General features: G+C 35.3%; 1 protein-coding gene across 6 annotated transcripts in view; it reads left to right on the top strand.

Annotated features, from left to right (window-relative positions):
- The window catches only part of RFX3 (regulatory factor X3), a 304,937-nt gene that overhangs the window by 246,093 nt on the left and 40,942 nt on the right, over positions 1 to 17,902 (top strand). For all 6 annotated transcript variants that reach the window (XM_043486872.1, XM_043486873.1, XM_043486871.1 and 3 more), the window contains 5 exons: positions 877 to 989; positions 5,012 to 5,127; positions 5,565 to 5,719; positions 9,657 to 9,754; positions 12,747 to 12,896. In XM_043486872.1, coding sequence (XP_043342807.1) covers positions 877 to 989; positions 5,012 to 5,127; positions 5,565 to 5,719; positions 9,657 to 9,754; positions 12,747 to 12,896 — 632 coding nt within the window. The remainder of the gene's footprint in view (positions 1 to 876; positions 990 to 5,011; positions 5,128 to 5,564; positions 5,720 to 9,656; positions 9,755 to 12,746; positions 12,897 to 17,902) is intronic.

Below are 17,902 nucleotides of genomic sequence, written 5' to 3'. Positions count from 1 at the left end.
CTTATTTCAATTATAATCTTTAAAAAAAAAAAAGCATATTTTGGATTACCTAGAAGATTAGAACGAATACTGTTCTGGAAATTTATAGTTTCCACATTTGTATTTGAATTTATGATAAGGCTGGCACCAAAGTGTATTGCATTAATTGTCCAGAGCTAATAAGAAAAGAACAGAGACTTACTATGTAAATTACGGCTTCATCCCAAGGGAAGGCTAAATGATGTCCCACTGCTCTGTGTGGAGGAAAGTTTCACAGCTCATTTGAATACAGAAGCATAATGGGAGAACCAGCCACCATGAAGTATGTGTTGGTTGTCAAACTCAAAAGTTCCTGCACTGCAGCAGTCAGTACCAAATTCAAGTCGTGAAAGATGTGGTTACAGGACAGCAGCATCATCTATCATATAAATTAACATTGTTAAGTTTAATGTTATTTTTTTAGGTTTCTTTATACTTACTTTGCAGGTCTTTTGGTTTATGATTATATGAGTTGTATAAGCATAATGAGTTTAAAGCTAATGTATTTTATATACCTAAGTAACAAAATGATGAAAATAACTAAAATTGATAGTGGCCAGCTCAAGGTATTTTTCTTATCATAGGGGTCCTGTTTTGAGAGTCACTGTGATATGTTATTTCCAGTATAATCATAGTGAAAATTTAGTTTCTCCAAAATTTTAAAAGTATTCCCTCTATTCTTTTGTGCTGCTGCTGCAGTAAGTTTTGTTTATAAAATACTAGTATGAAAAGTCCTTGCTTTTTGGACCTCTGACCTATAATTTTTTTTCCTTTTTAGTCTGCTTAAATTTTCCTTCATTAGTCTTTAATTGGCACCATCCACAGTAACTTTTTTCCATTGTGTTGTCATGGTAACAGATGCATCTCGCGCACTTCCAGAGTTTGGAGAAGTTGAAATCTCTTCTCTGCCAGATGGTACTACCTTTGAGGATATCAAGTCACTGCAGAGTCTTTATCGAGAGCACTGTGAGGTAGGTCTTTTCAAAACATAGTATGGACACAAGCTAAGTTTTTCCAGACAACTGGCTAAAACAAATACTTCAACGTATTCCTAGAGGACAAATGAAGTTAGTTCATATTTCTTTGAACACTGATAAGCTGTTTTTTTCTTCTTGTCTCAAACTGGAGAAGTGAAGAATGCAGGAAGGGGAGAATAAATTTTACTTTCCATCCTCTTAGCCTAGTCTGATAGGAATCCTTTGTTGAAGCAGTTCCACTTCTAGGTACTCATCCTAGAAAAATGCTTACATGTGGTTGAACAGATAAGTGTATAGGGAACTTGTTGCATTATGTTTTTTAATTAAAAAGATTGATTATAACTTCAGTATCTAACAGGAAACTGAATAAATAAAATATGGTATAATCTGTAGAGTGGAATGCTATGCAACCATTAAAAGGAATAGGCAAGTCTAAATGTATGTTTGTGGAACAAGCTCCACGATTTATTAAGAGAAAAAGCAAGATGTAAAACAGTGAGTATAGCATACTGTTGTTTTCATGAAAAAGAACACGCTGTATACATCTCTCCAGAAGAAAGAACAAAATATTAATGCTGGTTGCCTTTGGGATCAAAACTGAGTTTAAGGAGTCAGGGGAAAGAGACTTAATTGCTATACACCTTTTTAATCTTCTGAAGTTTATACTCTAAGTATGTATTTTTATCAAAAACTATTTTCTAGAAATGTTTAGGCATTCCTTCCAGGGATCATTGAGGCTCTAGTTTTGCTTGTTTCATTTTTGCCCCTTGACTCTTCTCATGGTGTTTTCCATCCCTCCTCCTACTTCTTTTCTGATTATCCCAGATCAGAATTGGATACATTGTCTCCAGGAAGTAAATTCTCTCCAGGTCCACATATACTGGCCACTTACCTGGCAGAAAGGAGATAGCAGATTGCAATAGGAGTTTTCTAAAGTATCCCTTCTTTTCAAAGAGGAACTGCTTAGAATTTAGGTAGCTTTATTCCAGGGCTATTTATGATCTACTTAGAAGTAAAAGATAATCCTTGGGCAGTCCTCCTGACTGCTGACGATGCAGTATGTAGTGAGAAGTCTCAGCTCATAGCATTCACAGGTTTTTTTTTCCCCACTCCAGAAATAAGAACTGCTTGAGTGAATCTGAGTGCTTGTCAAGGGTGCTAGGTTATTAACAACCAAGGGCAAGTTGTCTCCTTATTAACAAACCATGTCCCATAAGTATTTTTTAACATGTCCTGCCAGTTTGTTCCCAACGTTTCTTGTTATGATGAAAAACACTGTCCATTTCTCTTCCACTGCTGTACTTCTCCTAGTATTAGAGAATTTCTGGATGATCCTTACTTATAAAGGAAAAAAAAACTTCTTTCTTGCTTTCTACGTGAATATCATGTCTATTCAAAGGTTTACGTACAGATGCTCTAATCATTTTCTCATTGCTCTGTGTTCAGGTGAAACTCGCTTCAAGCAACCCAGCCTATACAAATATAATTTAGATTTTTTTAAAGTTTATCGTATTATTCAAAATATAACTTGGGGGATGATTATTTACAACTCTAAAAAATATACACTAAAATTAATCTAAATGAAAAACTCCCCCAATAAGATGAGAATATTATTTGGATTATAAAATTTTCATTAATTGTCATGAATATTCTATATGAGGGCTTCCCAGGTGGCACTAGTGGTAAAGAGCCTGCCTGGGTGGGGAAGATCCCCTGGAATAGGCCTTAGCAACGCATTCCAATATTCTTGCCTGGATAATCCCATGGCCAGAGGAACCTGGCAAGCTACAGTCCATAGGGCCACAGAGAATTGGATGCAACTTAGCACGCGTGCACTCTATATGAAGAGAAATGAACATTTAGAGTAATTAATCTGCATGGGAAATGGCAGTTCATAGAATGATCCTCATTTGTTTCAGAGTTACCAGTATTCATGGCCATTTTCATGGAGCATAAAGTCATTTATGAAAAGGAAGTCCCTAATTATTGTTTCCTGTTACACTTCTAAACTTTTGATGGACAGGTGCCTGAGTCTCAGATCCAATCCTGTAAATGGTCATTTGCCTTAGGCTAGTGGCATCAGGATTATTTTAAACTATATTTGCCATAGATTTGAGTCTGAACAAATTTAAAAGTGGGTGGACAAATGACAAAACATTTTATTCATTTGTTAATGAGGCTGATACAAATGTCCTTTTCGACATAATTGAGGTTATTTTATTTGAAGGGATTCTTAATTTAAGGTGCACTGAATTTGTTACTTGCCTTATTTTATTTCATATTTCCTATTTATGTTTTTAAGAAAGAGTAACATACCTATTTTGACTGTTATTTGGAATTCTCATAGTTGGTTTATCAAAGATACTTTGAAAGGATCACTAGTTATGTAGGGAACAAATATAATTTTCAACACAAGTTGATATAACAGTAATTTTTCCTTTCAACATATGCATAGTGTTCGTACAACAGTCTCATAGCTAGAGACATATAAGGTATTAGATGAGATATTACTAGTTGCTCCATTAATAGACGTCTTGTCAGAAGAAGTCTAAGTTAGAATCTTTCAAGAAAGCAGCTATAATAATTTGCCTCCTGGGAAGGTTTTGGGATTTGCTGGGAGCAGCCACATCTGGATGCCCTTTACTTTTAGGGCTTGCTTTTGCATTTTTATTGTTACTGATATTAAAGGGTGAGGAGTGTGATATTAATTTGTCCCCTTCCCTTCATTTTCATTGTCCAACTACTTGCAACATTTCCTACTAGTTCCCAGAACATGCTCCCAAACAGATTTTACTTAATATTCGAATTGGTCTCAAAGTGCCTCTGTATAGAGCATCAGTTATTCTCTGTTCCATGCACAAGGCCAGGTCCACACAGGTAGCACATACTCCAGCATTAGAAAGTCATGGTTTCTTCTTTCTTCCTTAAATGTTCAGATTGATTCTCTCAGTTGCTTCTTATTGTCTCTTAGCTTCTGTGAACTTTGCAGATCTTGAACGCGTTGTTTTACGTGTTTTTCTCAATGCTGATGACATCAAACACATTATACTGAGGACTTGTCTTTTTATACTCAAAATAATCACAGAATCACATGATCGTTGCACAAATAAGTTATTTAGTTTTATGACTGCTTTTATCTGAAGGCAAATTTGCAGACTAATTGCAATGACAGGGTGAAATTAAATATGATCATCAAAAGCTAATGAAAGTGGCAAATTTTAGCATCATCGAAAAAAATATCCTGATGCAGCTGGAGATCTAGGAGATAAAATTAAGGAGAAGGAGAGGTGAGGCCCATGCCCTCAAGGTTAGGAAAGGAGAAATAGTCTTACAGCTTCTCTCTAAAGGGAGTGTGTGCAGAGGGGATTGAATGGAAGGCACTGTGTGACCACAGGAAGGCTTTTTTTCTGCCAAGACAGGCACTACCCTTGGAAAGTCAGCCTAATTCTAGTTTCTACCCCCAGCCTCTGCTTGGCTAGGAATGCTTCAGAAGCCATGGTCGGCAGCCCTAGACCAAGCTAACTTAGCCCTAACTCCATCTGCCACGCACAGGCACCTCCACACCTTTATCTTTTGCCCTCTTTTATGACCAGTGGACACAGTCCAGTGAAGGCTGATGTGAATCAAATCTATGTTCTGTGTCCTTATGAATCTGAGAATAATAAGAGTGGAGACAACCAGGGAAGCAGTGGGTTAATGGGTGAAAGAAAAGTTAGGGAAGCAAGCATGAAAATGGAGAGAAAAGAGGTAAAAATAAGGGTGGGGTGTGAGGGCATTCTGAGAGGAATACAAGTTAACCCTTCTTAATCATTTATTTATGAGATATTTTCTTCTTCATCTCTAGCTAATCTCTTTTGTGTTCCCATTTCCATTGGCAAAACTTAGTCCAGTTTCACTATGTCAGTTTATGAGCCCAAAAGTATCTTTACCTTTTAAGTCTTGTTACAGTATGTACTCCTCACACATCCCCATAAGTAATTTTGTAAGGTAATATCAATAACCATTTTGTTTTGTAGGCAATATTGGATGTTGTTGTGAATCTTCAGTTTAGCCTGATAGAAAAATTGTGGCAAACATTCTGGCGCTATTCTCCCTCAACTCCAGCTGACGGCACTACCATTACTGAGTCAAGGTCAGAATCAATATGCTTTTCCAATTCATTTTCATGGCTGAGTAGATGTCACAGCTAATAAATTAGAGATATGTATACCAGTTGTGAACCTTACCTGATAACCTTAATTGAATAGATTGAAATAAACCACAAAGTACTCTCTTGAGATTTCAGCCTGTGTATTATAGCTCCCATTTTTATTGATTTGGGGGACTGCGGTAGAACTATTTCATCCTCATGGGTTTAGTATCATATCTGCCTTTCATACCGTCAGAAAGTCTTAACGTGCATAGGCAGCTCCGGGGGAGTGTTTTATATATCCAGCCGTATGGCACCAGGGCAGTGGTGGTATAGTTCTAACCTCAGTAATATTTGATAAACTAAAACTATTTTTAAAGTCCATTTTCTTTTTTATCCTCATTTGCCATCTATTCATTTGCTACATTTATTCACACCAGCAATCTGAGTGAAATAGAAAGTCGACTTCCGAAAGCAAAGCTGATAACTCTGTGCAAACATGAGTCTATCCTGAAATGGATGTGTAACTGTGACCATGGGATGTACCAGGCTTTGGTGGAGATTCTCATCCCCGACGTCCTTAGACCTATTCCTAGTAAGTTAAATGCAGACAAGTACGGATGCTTTTGTTCTCCTACATTCCACCCAGGAAGTTTCGGGCAGTGACGTTGCAAACTAGAGTGATTCTAATCTCATTTAAATTTGCCACATAGAAAACACGCAACAGAGTATTGCATGAAAGCAGCCTAGAGCAAAACTGTAGTTAAAAAGGAAAAATTCTCTGTTTTTCAGTCTTTCATTTTCTTTTTGACGAAAAGACAGCCTAAAGATGTGACAGCCCTGATGACTAACTGCAAGAACACTCCCAGGCCAGTCAACCAGTGTGAAAATCATTCTACCCTAGGACACAGTGTCCTTCATAAAACTCCTAATTTTTGAAATCTGTGATTTCTAGACCAGCCTCTTTCACGGTTGCTTTTGATTTGAAATGAATTTATCTTGGTTTCTACTGAAGTTGAATTTCTTTATAAAAGCATTTACTTTGTCACTGACATCATGTTAAAAACTACAAATGCAGTTTCCATTAACAGTAATGGTTAACTGGCATTTTGAGAGAAAAATCTATGTAACTGCAAGAGCATTGTATTCCTGCCATGAAGCAAATAGGAATTACATAGATAAGTTAGATTACTTTTTTAAGTGATAGTGCTTTTTAATCTACCCTGTTGCAAACAAAGCTATTTTTTTTTTTTTTTTTGCAAGTGTCAGTCTAAAAGCCACTATGGATACATATATTGGAGGCAGTTGAAACGATTTTAGGCCTACATCTTTATGAGCACATACTAGTAAACTTAACCTTTGGAGAAATGGAACAGAATTGCTACTCTACAGTGACATTAATAAGGCAAAACAATCTTTTAACTTGTAAAATTAGCAACTGTGTACTTCAAGTACACTGTTCACAGAAATTTGTATTAAAGTATTCCAGAAAATATTAATATAGGGATTTAGTAAGAAAAGGTGAAGATTTAACATTTGTATGTTTATACTTTCTTTTTAAAAATATGATAGAGTGGAAGATATGTATGTTTCCCACCACCTTTAATAGTATGCTTAGATGTACATTTATATATACTATTAATAAACACACACATAAACATACATAAATATGTACACAATTAGTTTTTAAAAAATTCAGCTGCCATAGTCTCACGTTATAAATTGCTAATATCTTCTCTACTACACCAAGTTTCCTGACTAAAGATTGATTAAAAGTGACATTGTCATGGAAAATTTCAACATGTAAACTCTCTACTGATTTATGTTCCAGAATCTGATTTTCCTTGTTTTTGTCTTACTCCCTGTGCTCTGAGTAATAATCTCTAGAGATGTTTAAGAAAAGTTGCATAGGGTAGCTCATTAGCCTATGACATCTTGCCACCAACATAAATTTCTCTCATGAGATATAAGAAAAAAATGTCAGTGAGCACCTCCTTTGAGGCAAATCAACAACATCAGTATTCATTAAACAATTCTAAAATCTGTTGCTTCTATATTAGCATCTTAAGACTTTAACTTGTAAACTCAGCAGTTACCTAACGTAAACCATATATCAAGTTTAGATGGTTTTAAGCCCCATAATTTTTAAGTACACAATACACATGACCTTTGTTTTTCACAAATTTTTGTTTGAAAAACATTTTATTCTGTCTCTGCATTCAGAGAACTCAAATTCAGGAATTTTTGTATAAGTACAGTTTTACAGTTTCTCTGAAATTATAAGATACATTAATGTGCCACCCTACCAAGTAAATTTGGAATTTTAATTCCTGTTCTATAATAAGATTTAACAAAAGTAAAGCTTAAAATATAGTTTAAATCACAATCTTCTGATTGTATGCATTTTTGTATTAATCATAAGCAGGCTGAGACAAGTTAGCTTTATAATAGCTTTAAATTTCTAACCATCCATTCATGAGAAAAAGTTGTCAGTCAGTCTGCACAATTTAATCTGACATGAATCCCTATAGAGAGAACAAACTTAATTTTATTTTTGAAAATTTTATTTTCCTGGCTACTAGTACTTCGCTCTACCATTTACTGTCCAGATGGGATTCCTTTTTTTAGCCAAAAAAAAAAAGTTTGCATATCACACTAATTTAAAGTCAGCTTGAAGCTACTATACTCTAAAATACATTTATCTGAAAATGGAAAAAATAAAGTGAAGTGTAAAAAAATTGTATAAGAACTCAACTGGTAGCACTTAAATGTACAATTTATGATTTCAGTTAAAGGTGACCCAAAATGTCATTTAATACAAAAAAGTAAAAACTAAAAATCATTTGAGATATAAAACCTACCTTTTTATTTTATAATCTCCCTAGCATTAAATTTGTGTAGATAAAAGAAGACCCATATTAAAATTTTTAAAGTAGCTTTACCCAGTTCTTGGTTTTTTCAGATTAAATAATTATTAGAGAAAAATACATAATACAGATAGTCAAACTGAATCTTGAACAAAATTTTACTTTCAAAAAGGGTCTTTAATTTTTTTTCACTCTTTTTCATTTCCATTCATGCCTGCCCTCCATGGTTCTAGTACATAATACAACAGAAAAATATTTTTCTTTCTTTTTTCTTTTTGGCTAATGTGGGAAGCTTTGGAAATTTCAAAAACTTAGCTCTCAAGAAATTTCCAACTCAGGGTTTTCAATGGATGATTCTCATGTTTAAAATCTGCACTACTTGAGTATTTTTCCAAAAAAAGATAGCCATTTAAATCTTTTTTTGTCATTTGACCACTTAAATAAATAACTTTTAAAAATTAGTAATTTTATTATTGGATCAGTATAATTTATATCTGATGCAAGCAATTTGAGTAAGTTAAATTATGTCTAACTCTGCTTTAACAAAAGTAATAAATATGCATGTCAGACTATTTTGAGCACAGAAGAAAACGAGGGAATTTGATCCCATCATTAACATTAATACTCTTGGGAGCCTTGGGTAAAAATGTGACTTCTTTGTCTCTTATCGTGGACTACCAACTGTACTATCTACCTGCGTTATAGGGAACCCACAAGGATTTGCTTTGTGTTGTGGGTGCTTCAGACATTTATTAAATGTCTTAAAACTACTCCCTACACTGTGTAGCTTTGGGCACAGATGAAGTGCAATGCTCTGACTGAACTACTTGTTGAACAAGAGAAGAATTCTGTTTCCTATCTCAGTAAGGGATCTCAGTAAGCAGATCCCTTCGTATAAAATAATCATAGTCATCCCTGATACTGGAAAATGCTTCCAATCGTTTTATGACCACCATAAAAGCTGCTCTCATGGGACCTATACTTACTCAGGTTTTAACAGAGATGCAAGGAATATGGAACAGACTATTTTAGGAATATCTTAAGAATATTGGTCTCTGTGACAGCAGTTTTATCACAGTAATCTTTTATCGCTACCTGCCAGTGAGATGGAGAATAGTTATCCAGAATATCAAGTCAGGCAATTTTAATTTTACCTTACTTTTCAACAACAGTGAGAGATAACTACTCTAATTGACATGTTCTAATGTAAAGAGATGCATAGAGAAAGAAAGCTTTGCATTATTTTCTTTCTAGCTAAAGAAATGAAAATAAGAGCTTGAAAAAAGTCACCAGATTTCTAAAGACAATACTTAGCCTTTGAGCAAAAAGCTGTTTTTGAAAAGAGTATTTTGTCTAAGATAGAAAATTCCATAAGTATATTCACAACTGGTATATGTTGCTATAAGCAAAAAATGCTTGAATGTTTTCATTTCCCAATGAAGTGTCACAAGTATCTGGGAACAAAATATCTTTAAGACAAAAAAAACCCACGATATAATATTTGGATTATTTCAAAGCTAGGAATAATGTTAAATAAAGTCTTGTTAATGAGGATAAGTTCTGTGCTATTTCAGATGTTATGGTTGTATGTTTTCCCTTATTCTCGCATAAAGATTAATGTTCTTTGGTATTTGTTTCGTTCTGCTTCTGTTCTTTAACATTTAGGTGCCTTGACCCAAGCCATTCGAAATTTTGCAAAAAGCCTTGAAGGTTGGCTTTCCAATGCCATGAACAATATTCCACAAAGAATGATACAAACCAAGGTACACTTTCATGTCCTTGCCTTTTCTTTTGTGTTTAGGAAATAGTCATGAACTATGAATTTTAAATCTGTCCTATCAAATGATGTTATGTGAAATATAGCATTGATTTTTATATTTGTATTTTATAACCATGTGGCAAAGAACTTCACAAGATATGTTGTTTGATAATGCTCCTTTCAGAGAGACTAGAGAAGCATTGTAGGTGTGGTGTATTTATCAGCCCTTTTCTAAAGTGTGTATTTCAGGTTGCTTAACTTCAAATATTGAAAAGAATAGCCTAGAATGTGCAAATAATTTCCATTTGAATGAGTTTTAGGTTTTCTTTAAGTCCCCTACTATACTCATATTCTGAAATGCTCATGTTAAATAATAACCATTTTGCTTTTCAGGATGTTTTGTTTTTAACACTGGAGAATGCTTTTGTGAATCAAGTAATCATTTCTTAATGAGAACCGTTATCTCATAGTTGAGTATATTTCAGGAAAATGGATTATAATATGGAGATATGAATTCTACTCTTCACTTTTTCCCCTAATAATCATGTTACTTTAATCTGTGAACACACTTGACAGATTGGACTGATTCTGTCTAAACTTTGATAACAAAAATCACATTTGTGGCCTTTTGTCAGGGACTGTATCTCCTGTCAGACTCCCAACAATATGCCTTGGCTTTCAGTTTGAAAATGTAGTTGAAGCTCTTGTAGCTGACAAGTCTGTGATAGCACAAGTAACTCTCAGTTCTTCCTGTTTTGGCTTAAGGTTTGCAATAACACATTCTATCTCTAAAACATACTGAAGGTCACATTTCAAGGACATGTCCACCTTAGATTGTTGCTTGATTGAGCTGTGCTGTCAATATGGTAGGGCTAACCACATGTGGCTATTTACATCTAAATTTAATTAAATTGCATTAAAATTTTAGTTCCTCAGTCACACTAGCTACATTTCAAGTGCATCTTAACCCACGTGACTAGTGGCTACCATATTAGGTAACACATATGTAGAGCATTTCCATCATTGCAGAAATGATTCCATCCGTGGCAGTGTTGTTCTAGAGTGCTACATTGAGGTAAGCAAATAAAGGAGGTGCTCTTTGATTAAGATGATCAGAGGAATGCTTTCCAACTTGCAAAGTCAGTCATAGTCATACGGTACTTTCAAACAACTAAAAGCATCTCCTACCCCAGTACCATCAAGTGGCTGTGATAGCAATCCAGCTGCACTATTGGCCATCTCATTGATCTCCAGAATTGATTTGGGTGGTTTCCCTTGGTGAAAGATGTCTTCTGCGACTCCTCTCTCAAGGATGTGCAGCCTTTTTTCAGCTGAGCATTCAGTCAACAAAGATGATCCAGCTGGACAGTAGAAACAGCATAATGAGGATGTGACTGGAAGATGTTATCAAAATGCCTGGATTCATGTCCCACCTCTGTACTTTAGTTTCTCTGTAATCTTGAGTAAGACAGTTAACCTCCCTAAGGTATAACATGTGTCTAATGGGATGTTTATGAGAATTGAACATGGTAATGTATGTTAGACATTTAACACAATGCCTGGCACGTAATATGTACTTGATTAGTACAAACCTCAGAGATGGGAAAATGTGAAATATTCTCTCTGAGGATATGTGGATGTCCCCAAGCTCCACATGGTCCTAAAACATCTCACTATCAAGACAGGGCATTGTTGTCTTGAGGAACATCTACTCCCACTCAGCCAAATGACTGTTCAATCAGTGGCTTGTTTATATACCCACAGTGATTTAATGTCATTCCATCTATCCCTGTAAATACATTAAAATCCTCATCAGATCTGCTATGGAAGTAACAAATTTTCATGAGATCATGACATTTAGATATTTATTTAGAGTTTTTTTGTCATTATCTTTGCTATCTTTCAACATAACCTGATTTGTTCAGGATTTTAGCAGGAAATAAATGGTGTATCCAAAGAGAAGAATAATTGAAGAAAGTTTAATAAGGGTCTGTTTCTAAATATGTAAACAGAGCTAAGAAAACCAAGACCTAGAATTAGTGGGGGAAGCCTGCCCACCCCTCGGTCTGAATGGCAGAGAAGTGAATGTGGCACCAAGAGCTCTTCTCCTCCATGCAGGACTGTGGCCTTAGGAAGGAGAGGGCGGAGGCGTAAGGGAATAAATACTTCGGCCACTTTCTCCTGTCCTTCAATCCCTTACCAGTGCCTCTTATTGACCAAATCCAACTGGAAGCCCAAGGACAAGGGAGGCAGTTAATGTAATTTTTTTAGTTCAGTCTTCCCGGGCACAGAGCAGAAGGGGGAAGGATAGAAAGTACATTTCAGAGGGCAAACGGGGATTTTTCTGGATAACCCTTTTACATACATCCAGATTCTGGAAACAAAAGGGTTCTTCTTGTTGCTTGTGTCTGAGAAGTTTATTAGCTATCTATTTGCTAATACAGGCTTTGAGTTCTCCTATTTCACCCCAAAATTGACCACCCTTATTTCACCTCTATAAAATGAAGATTAAAAGAGTGAATCTGAATGATAATGCTCTGAGAAGTATATTTTTTAATCCAGTTAAAAAGTGGGACTGGACAGTTTGGTTTTCCAAGTAAAAGGAAAATTTTTTTATTTGCTTAGTTTATAGTTGACTGTCACACTGAGAATACGAAATGAAAAGCAACATTTTCCCTAATTTCCTAGACTAAATCATTTCTTGCTGATGATGAGTAGCTACTTGCAAGACTGGTTTAATTAATGGTGCACTCAGATGTCTAAGAATGTGGGAGTTTTTGTTAGCCTTGACCTCAACCTGCTGAAAAGGAAAATAATACTTGGTTTAGAGGTTTAAATGCTATAATTTACAAATAAACTGTCTCACCAAATGAATTTGAAATAAGTATCAGAGAAAAGCATTTAAAATTTGGCAAGGGAATAAAGATTTGAAGATTGCAGTGGTTTCTTTTATTGGGGGAGAAAAGAAATCCCAACTTAATTGGGTTTCTTTACAGGTTGCAGCTGTAAGTGCCTTTGCCCAGACTCTGCGAAGATACACGTCGCTCAATCACCTGGCCCAGGCAGCTCGTGCAGTGCTGCAGAACACGTCACAGATCAACCAGATGCTCAATGACCTCAACCGTGTCGACTTTGCCAATGTCCAGGTACTCTGTTTTCTTTCAAAACAGATCTTTGAATGAAAAGTATCCAATATTTTTCTTCTTAATCAGGATCATCTTATTTATTTTCAAAGTTACATCAATTCACATGCACATCTAGATTCACAATGTCCTGAAAGAGGAGAGTTTTACTCAGCTGTAACTTAACTGCTCCTCTGTTTTGTGGTTAAAGCCTGGGAAGATTTTTAGTGCTAGACTGCAACATATGTCACCAGGATTTGCTGAATGATTAATAGAGTAAGAACAGCCATGGTCATTGAAGATTGGTAGGCAAGAGTCAAAGCTATGGTAGTCATGTATGGATGTGAGAGTTGGACCATAAAGAAAGCTGAGCATCAAAGAATTGATACTTTTGAACTGTGGTGTTAGAGAAGACTCTTGAGAGTCCCTTGGACTGCAAGGATATCAAACTAGTTCATCCTAAAGGAAATCAGTCCTGAATGTTCATTGGAAGGAGTGATGCTGAAGCTGAAGCTCCAATACTTTGGCCACCTGATGCGAAGAATTGACTCACTGGAAAAGACCCTGATGCTGAGAAAGATGGAAGCAGGAGGAAAAGGGGACAACAGAGGATGAGATGGTTGGATGGCATCACCAACTCAATGGACATGAGTTTGAGCAAACTACAGGAGATAGTGGAGGATAGGGAAGGCTGGTGTGCTGCAATCCATGGGGTTGCAAAGAATCAGACATGACTTAGCAACTGAACAGCAACATACACTAAAATAGGTATTATCAAAAAGACGAATAACAGCAAATGTTAATAAGGATGTGGAGAAATGAGAACCATTTTACACTAGTGATTGGACTGTAAAGTGCTACAGCAACTTTTAAAGCAGTATGGCAGTTTCTTAAAAGGTTAGAGTTACCATATGACTTGGCAGTTTCACTCCTAGGTACATACCAAGCAAAACGAAAAACACACCCATCTAAAAACTTGTTCATGGTTATTCCAGCAGCATTATTCATATTAACCCCTTTAAAGTGGGAACCACCCAGATGTCCATTAACTGATGACTGTATAGACAAAAAATGGCATTTCACACAATTAAATGTTATCAGACAATAAAAAGTAATGAAGTTCTGTTCTGATACATGCTACAACACAGATGAACATTACACTAAGTGAAAGGAACCAGATACAAAGGGCCTTATGTTACAAGATTCCATTTATATTAAATGTGCAGAATAAGTAGATCTGTAGAGACACACAGTAAATTAGTGGTTGCCTAGGCCCTGTAGATTAGGTGATTGGGAACTGATAGATAAGGAGTATGACATTTCTTCTTTAAGAATGAATACATTTTAAAATTAATCGGGATGGGGAATACGTGTAAATCTATGGCTGATTCATATCAATGTATGACAAAACCCACTGAAATGTTGTGAAGTAATTAGCCTCCAACTAATAAAAAAAAAAAATAAATAAAATAAAATAAAATTAATTGTGGTGATAGATGGACTACTCAGTGAATATACTGAGAGAAGCCATTGAATTATATACTTTTATTGAATGAATTGTTTGCTATATGAATTACATCTCAATAAAACTTTTAAAAAACAATAGCAAAAAAAAAAAAACAATAGCATTGCTCAATAATAAACTAATTATTTCTCCATTTCCTACAAATTTTAATCTACAATTCTGGGCTTGTTTTATCATTTAAAATAAAAGTAATATTTGGGCTTGATTAATTTTAGAGCTAGGATTTAGTAGTTAAGTTCATTCTGACTTTAATGAATTCGATTTAGTCTTCTAATGTGCATAGTTTTCCTTAAATCTATATAAATACCTGTTTATATATATGTGTGTGTATATATACACACACATACATACATACACATGCAAATTCATAATCTCCATAAGAACAAACTCATGTTTACAAATCCATTAACTTTACATATTTCAGTGGAATTTACATTACCTGATTTTAGTGGGAATATTAAGAGCTCATACAGTATTGTCTTAAAATGTATACTATAATGTTAATTTCAAATCTTCATTCAGAAAAGATATGTTTAAAAGTACCTTAAGAAAAGTTGAAATGGTAAGAAAACTTCTAGTCTCAAAAAGTAATTTAAGTTTAATAGCAAAAAACATATTTAAGACTGATTCCTGATAAGATCTGAGAAAGATTTTAAATTTTATGTTAACATTATTTTCATTTGTATAGTAGTATGCCTGAATCATGTGAAGTATTTACAGAAATGAATTCTTCCTGGCTATAAATGCCATCCTTGGCAACATTATTATATATAAATGGTTAGTTATACATCTTTACTATGCTCATCCTCATCCTCTCTACTCACCAACTTTGAGGCTACCTTTTCCCCTTCTTTAAGTACCAAATTTTTATGGGTTTCCACAACAGTTATTAGTGCTGACCTGTGTGCTCAAGTATCTGTCCTCCAGGGCCTCCTTCCTTAGAGGACCATGAACACAGTGGTAGCCCTCCATTTCCCTCTACATTTTACTTCTCACCACTCTTCATTTTAATACGTAATCTTTCTCAGGTTAACATATTTGATTTTAACTCCCTTCTTTCTTTCTGTTCTGGCTTCCTGAGTCCCCAGGCTTTCTCAGTCTTCTAGCTCCCATTCCACCTTCATTACCATCTCCTGTTCATTTGAAAATTGTCCCTGTCTCTATGAGATTAACCTCAGTAAGACAGATACATGTAAGGATGATGCTCTTGTAATAAGGTAACTTTAATTTAAAACAATGAAACCACGTGTAAGGGTCAATATTTTAATGCTCTGAAAGAAAAGTGAAAGTGTTAGTCGCTCAGTTGTGTCTGACTCTTTGCGACCCCATGGACTGTAGCCTGCCAGGCTTCTCTGTCCATGGGATTTTCCAGGCAAGAGTCCATTTCCTTCTCCAGGGGAATCTTCACGGCCCAAGAATCGAACTCAGGTCTCCCACATTATGTAAGCAGACTTGTTACCATCTGAGCCACTGTCTAGCCACCAGGGAAGCCTCTGTCATCACGTCATCATTCTCTAATCAAGTCTTCCTCATGCATTCAGGATAAGCTTTCCTATTGCAGTATAAGTGGTTTTCTGTTTAATTGATAACATTATAGTAGTATTGCTTTCTAATTTTTTTGTGTGAAAATGGATAGTTTTTCAACTACAGTATGGGCTAAATATACTTGGGTTAGTTGACCTGATAACCTAACTTTTGCATGTACTTGTGTTTCTATATTTAAAAGAGAATCTGATTTTGAAGTTACTGACTCCTTATCATTTTGGAGATAATTTATTTCCAAGATAATAATATCTTTATTTTTTATCCTTACCTTTTTCCACTAAAGAATTAAAATATCCAAATTCCTTCACAAGGGAATATTTACAGGGTACTCAGTTGTTAGTATATTTTAAACCTTGAGAATAGTAAAATGAAACATAGTTTGAAGAGCCAGAATAATGTCCTGTGGCTTTATTTCTCTAAGCTTAGTCTTAGCTTGTCATTTTCTCTTGGCAAATCTAACTGTAGGAAGTAGTGAGTTTGAATTTATGTTAAGAAATGAAATTAAATTCTTCCAAGGATACCAGTAAGTTCCTTCTGTTCCTTGCCAATACATAAAACACATCTCCCACAGTGGCTTCCTATAGAATTTCAGTTTTGCAAGATGAAAAAGAGCTAATGTACAGTATTGAGTATAAGTAGACACTCATATTGTTGTTATTGTTTTGTAGTTGCTAAATCATGTTCAACTCTTGTGACCCCTGAGAAACTGTGGGATTTCCCAGGCAAGAATACTGGAGTTGGTTGTCATTTCCAACTCCAGTTGGAAATTCCAGGGGATCTTCCTGACCCAAGGACTGGACCCGCATCTCTTGCATTGGAAGACAGATTCTTTACCCCTGAGCCATCAGGAAATCCCTAACACTCCTATACTGCATACTTAAAAATGGTTAAGATGATAAGTTTTATGTTTCTTATTTTATACCACAGACCAAAAAATGCTTAGATGTTTGTGGATTTAAAATACACACACACACACACACACACACATACACACACACACAAACAGCAACCCCTATCTTTTTCTTGAAGCCTAAATTCTTCCCTCCTCATCTGCATCCCAGGTGGTGCTAGTGGTAAAGAACCCATCTGCCAATGTAGGACACATAGAGATGTGAGTTTGATGCCTGGGTGGAAAGATTCCCTCCCCGCCCCCCCGCCGCCCGGAGAAGGGCATGGCTACCCACTCCAGAATTCTTGCCTAGAGAATCCTATGGACAGAGGAACCCAGGGTACAGGTCATAGGGTCACAAAGAGTCGGATACAACTGAAGTAACTTAGCGTGTACGCAACTTCTTCCCTGGGTGCTCTCCTCAACTGTTAAACTGATATAAAATTTCTGGGAATGATTTAACTGTATTTTGAAAGATCTTAACTATTCTTATGTAAATCTATCATATAGAAATAAGTACAAACTAAGCAAAGATGTAGTTACAAATATTGCTAATTCCAGCATTATTCCTAAGAGTAAAAAATTGGAATGACCATAAATGTGCAGCCATGTGGAATTGACTTTGTAAATAATGGTATATTCATGTATTGAGGCAAATTGAGTCATTGAACAATAAATGTAGCTCCTCATTTGCCTATATATAAAGTGAAACTAAGCAAAATGTCAAGTAAAATGTATAATATGATCCTTTTTTAAAATAATATATATACATAAGTATACATGCATATGTATATATTACATGTGAACAGTTTGAAAATTAGCATGTTATAGTTCTCTCTTAATGTTGGCATTTTAGATACTCTTAATATTTTGTTTCTTTTTATTTGTACTTTCAAATTTAATAATCATATTTTAGTGTACTTAAAATACTTAAAGATGATACTTAGGAGGTAAAAATCTGAAAGGCTTTATTATTAATTAGATAAGAGAAGGAAGGTTAGTAGATGGCATCATCAGTTGGGAATTTGGAAGAAGCCCTAAATTTCCCTGAGAAAGAAAAATGAATTGAGT

This window comes from Cervus canadensis, chromosome 14, assembly GCF_019320065.1.
Source record: "Cervus canadensis isolate Bull #8, Minnesota chromosome 14, ASM1932006v1, whole genome shotgun sequence".
NCBI classification, from domain to species: domain Eukaryota; kingdom Metazoa; phylum Chordata; class Mammalia; order Artiodactyla; family Cervidae; genus Cervus; species Cervus canadensis.
This window is presented reverse-complemented; position numbering and strand designations above follow the sequence as displayed.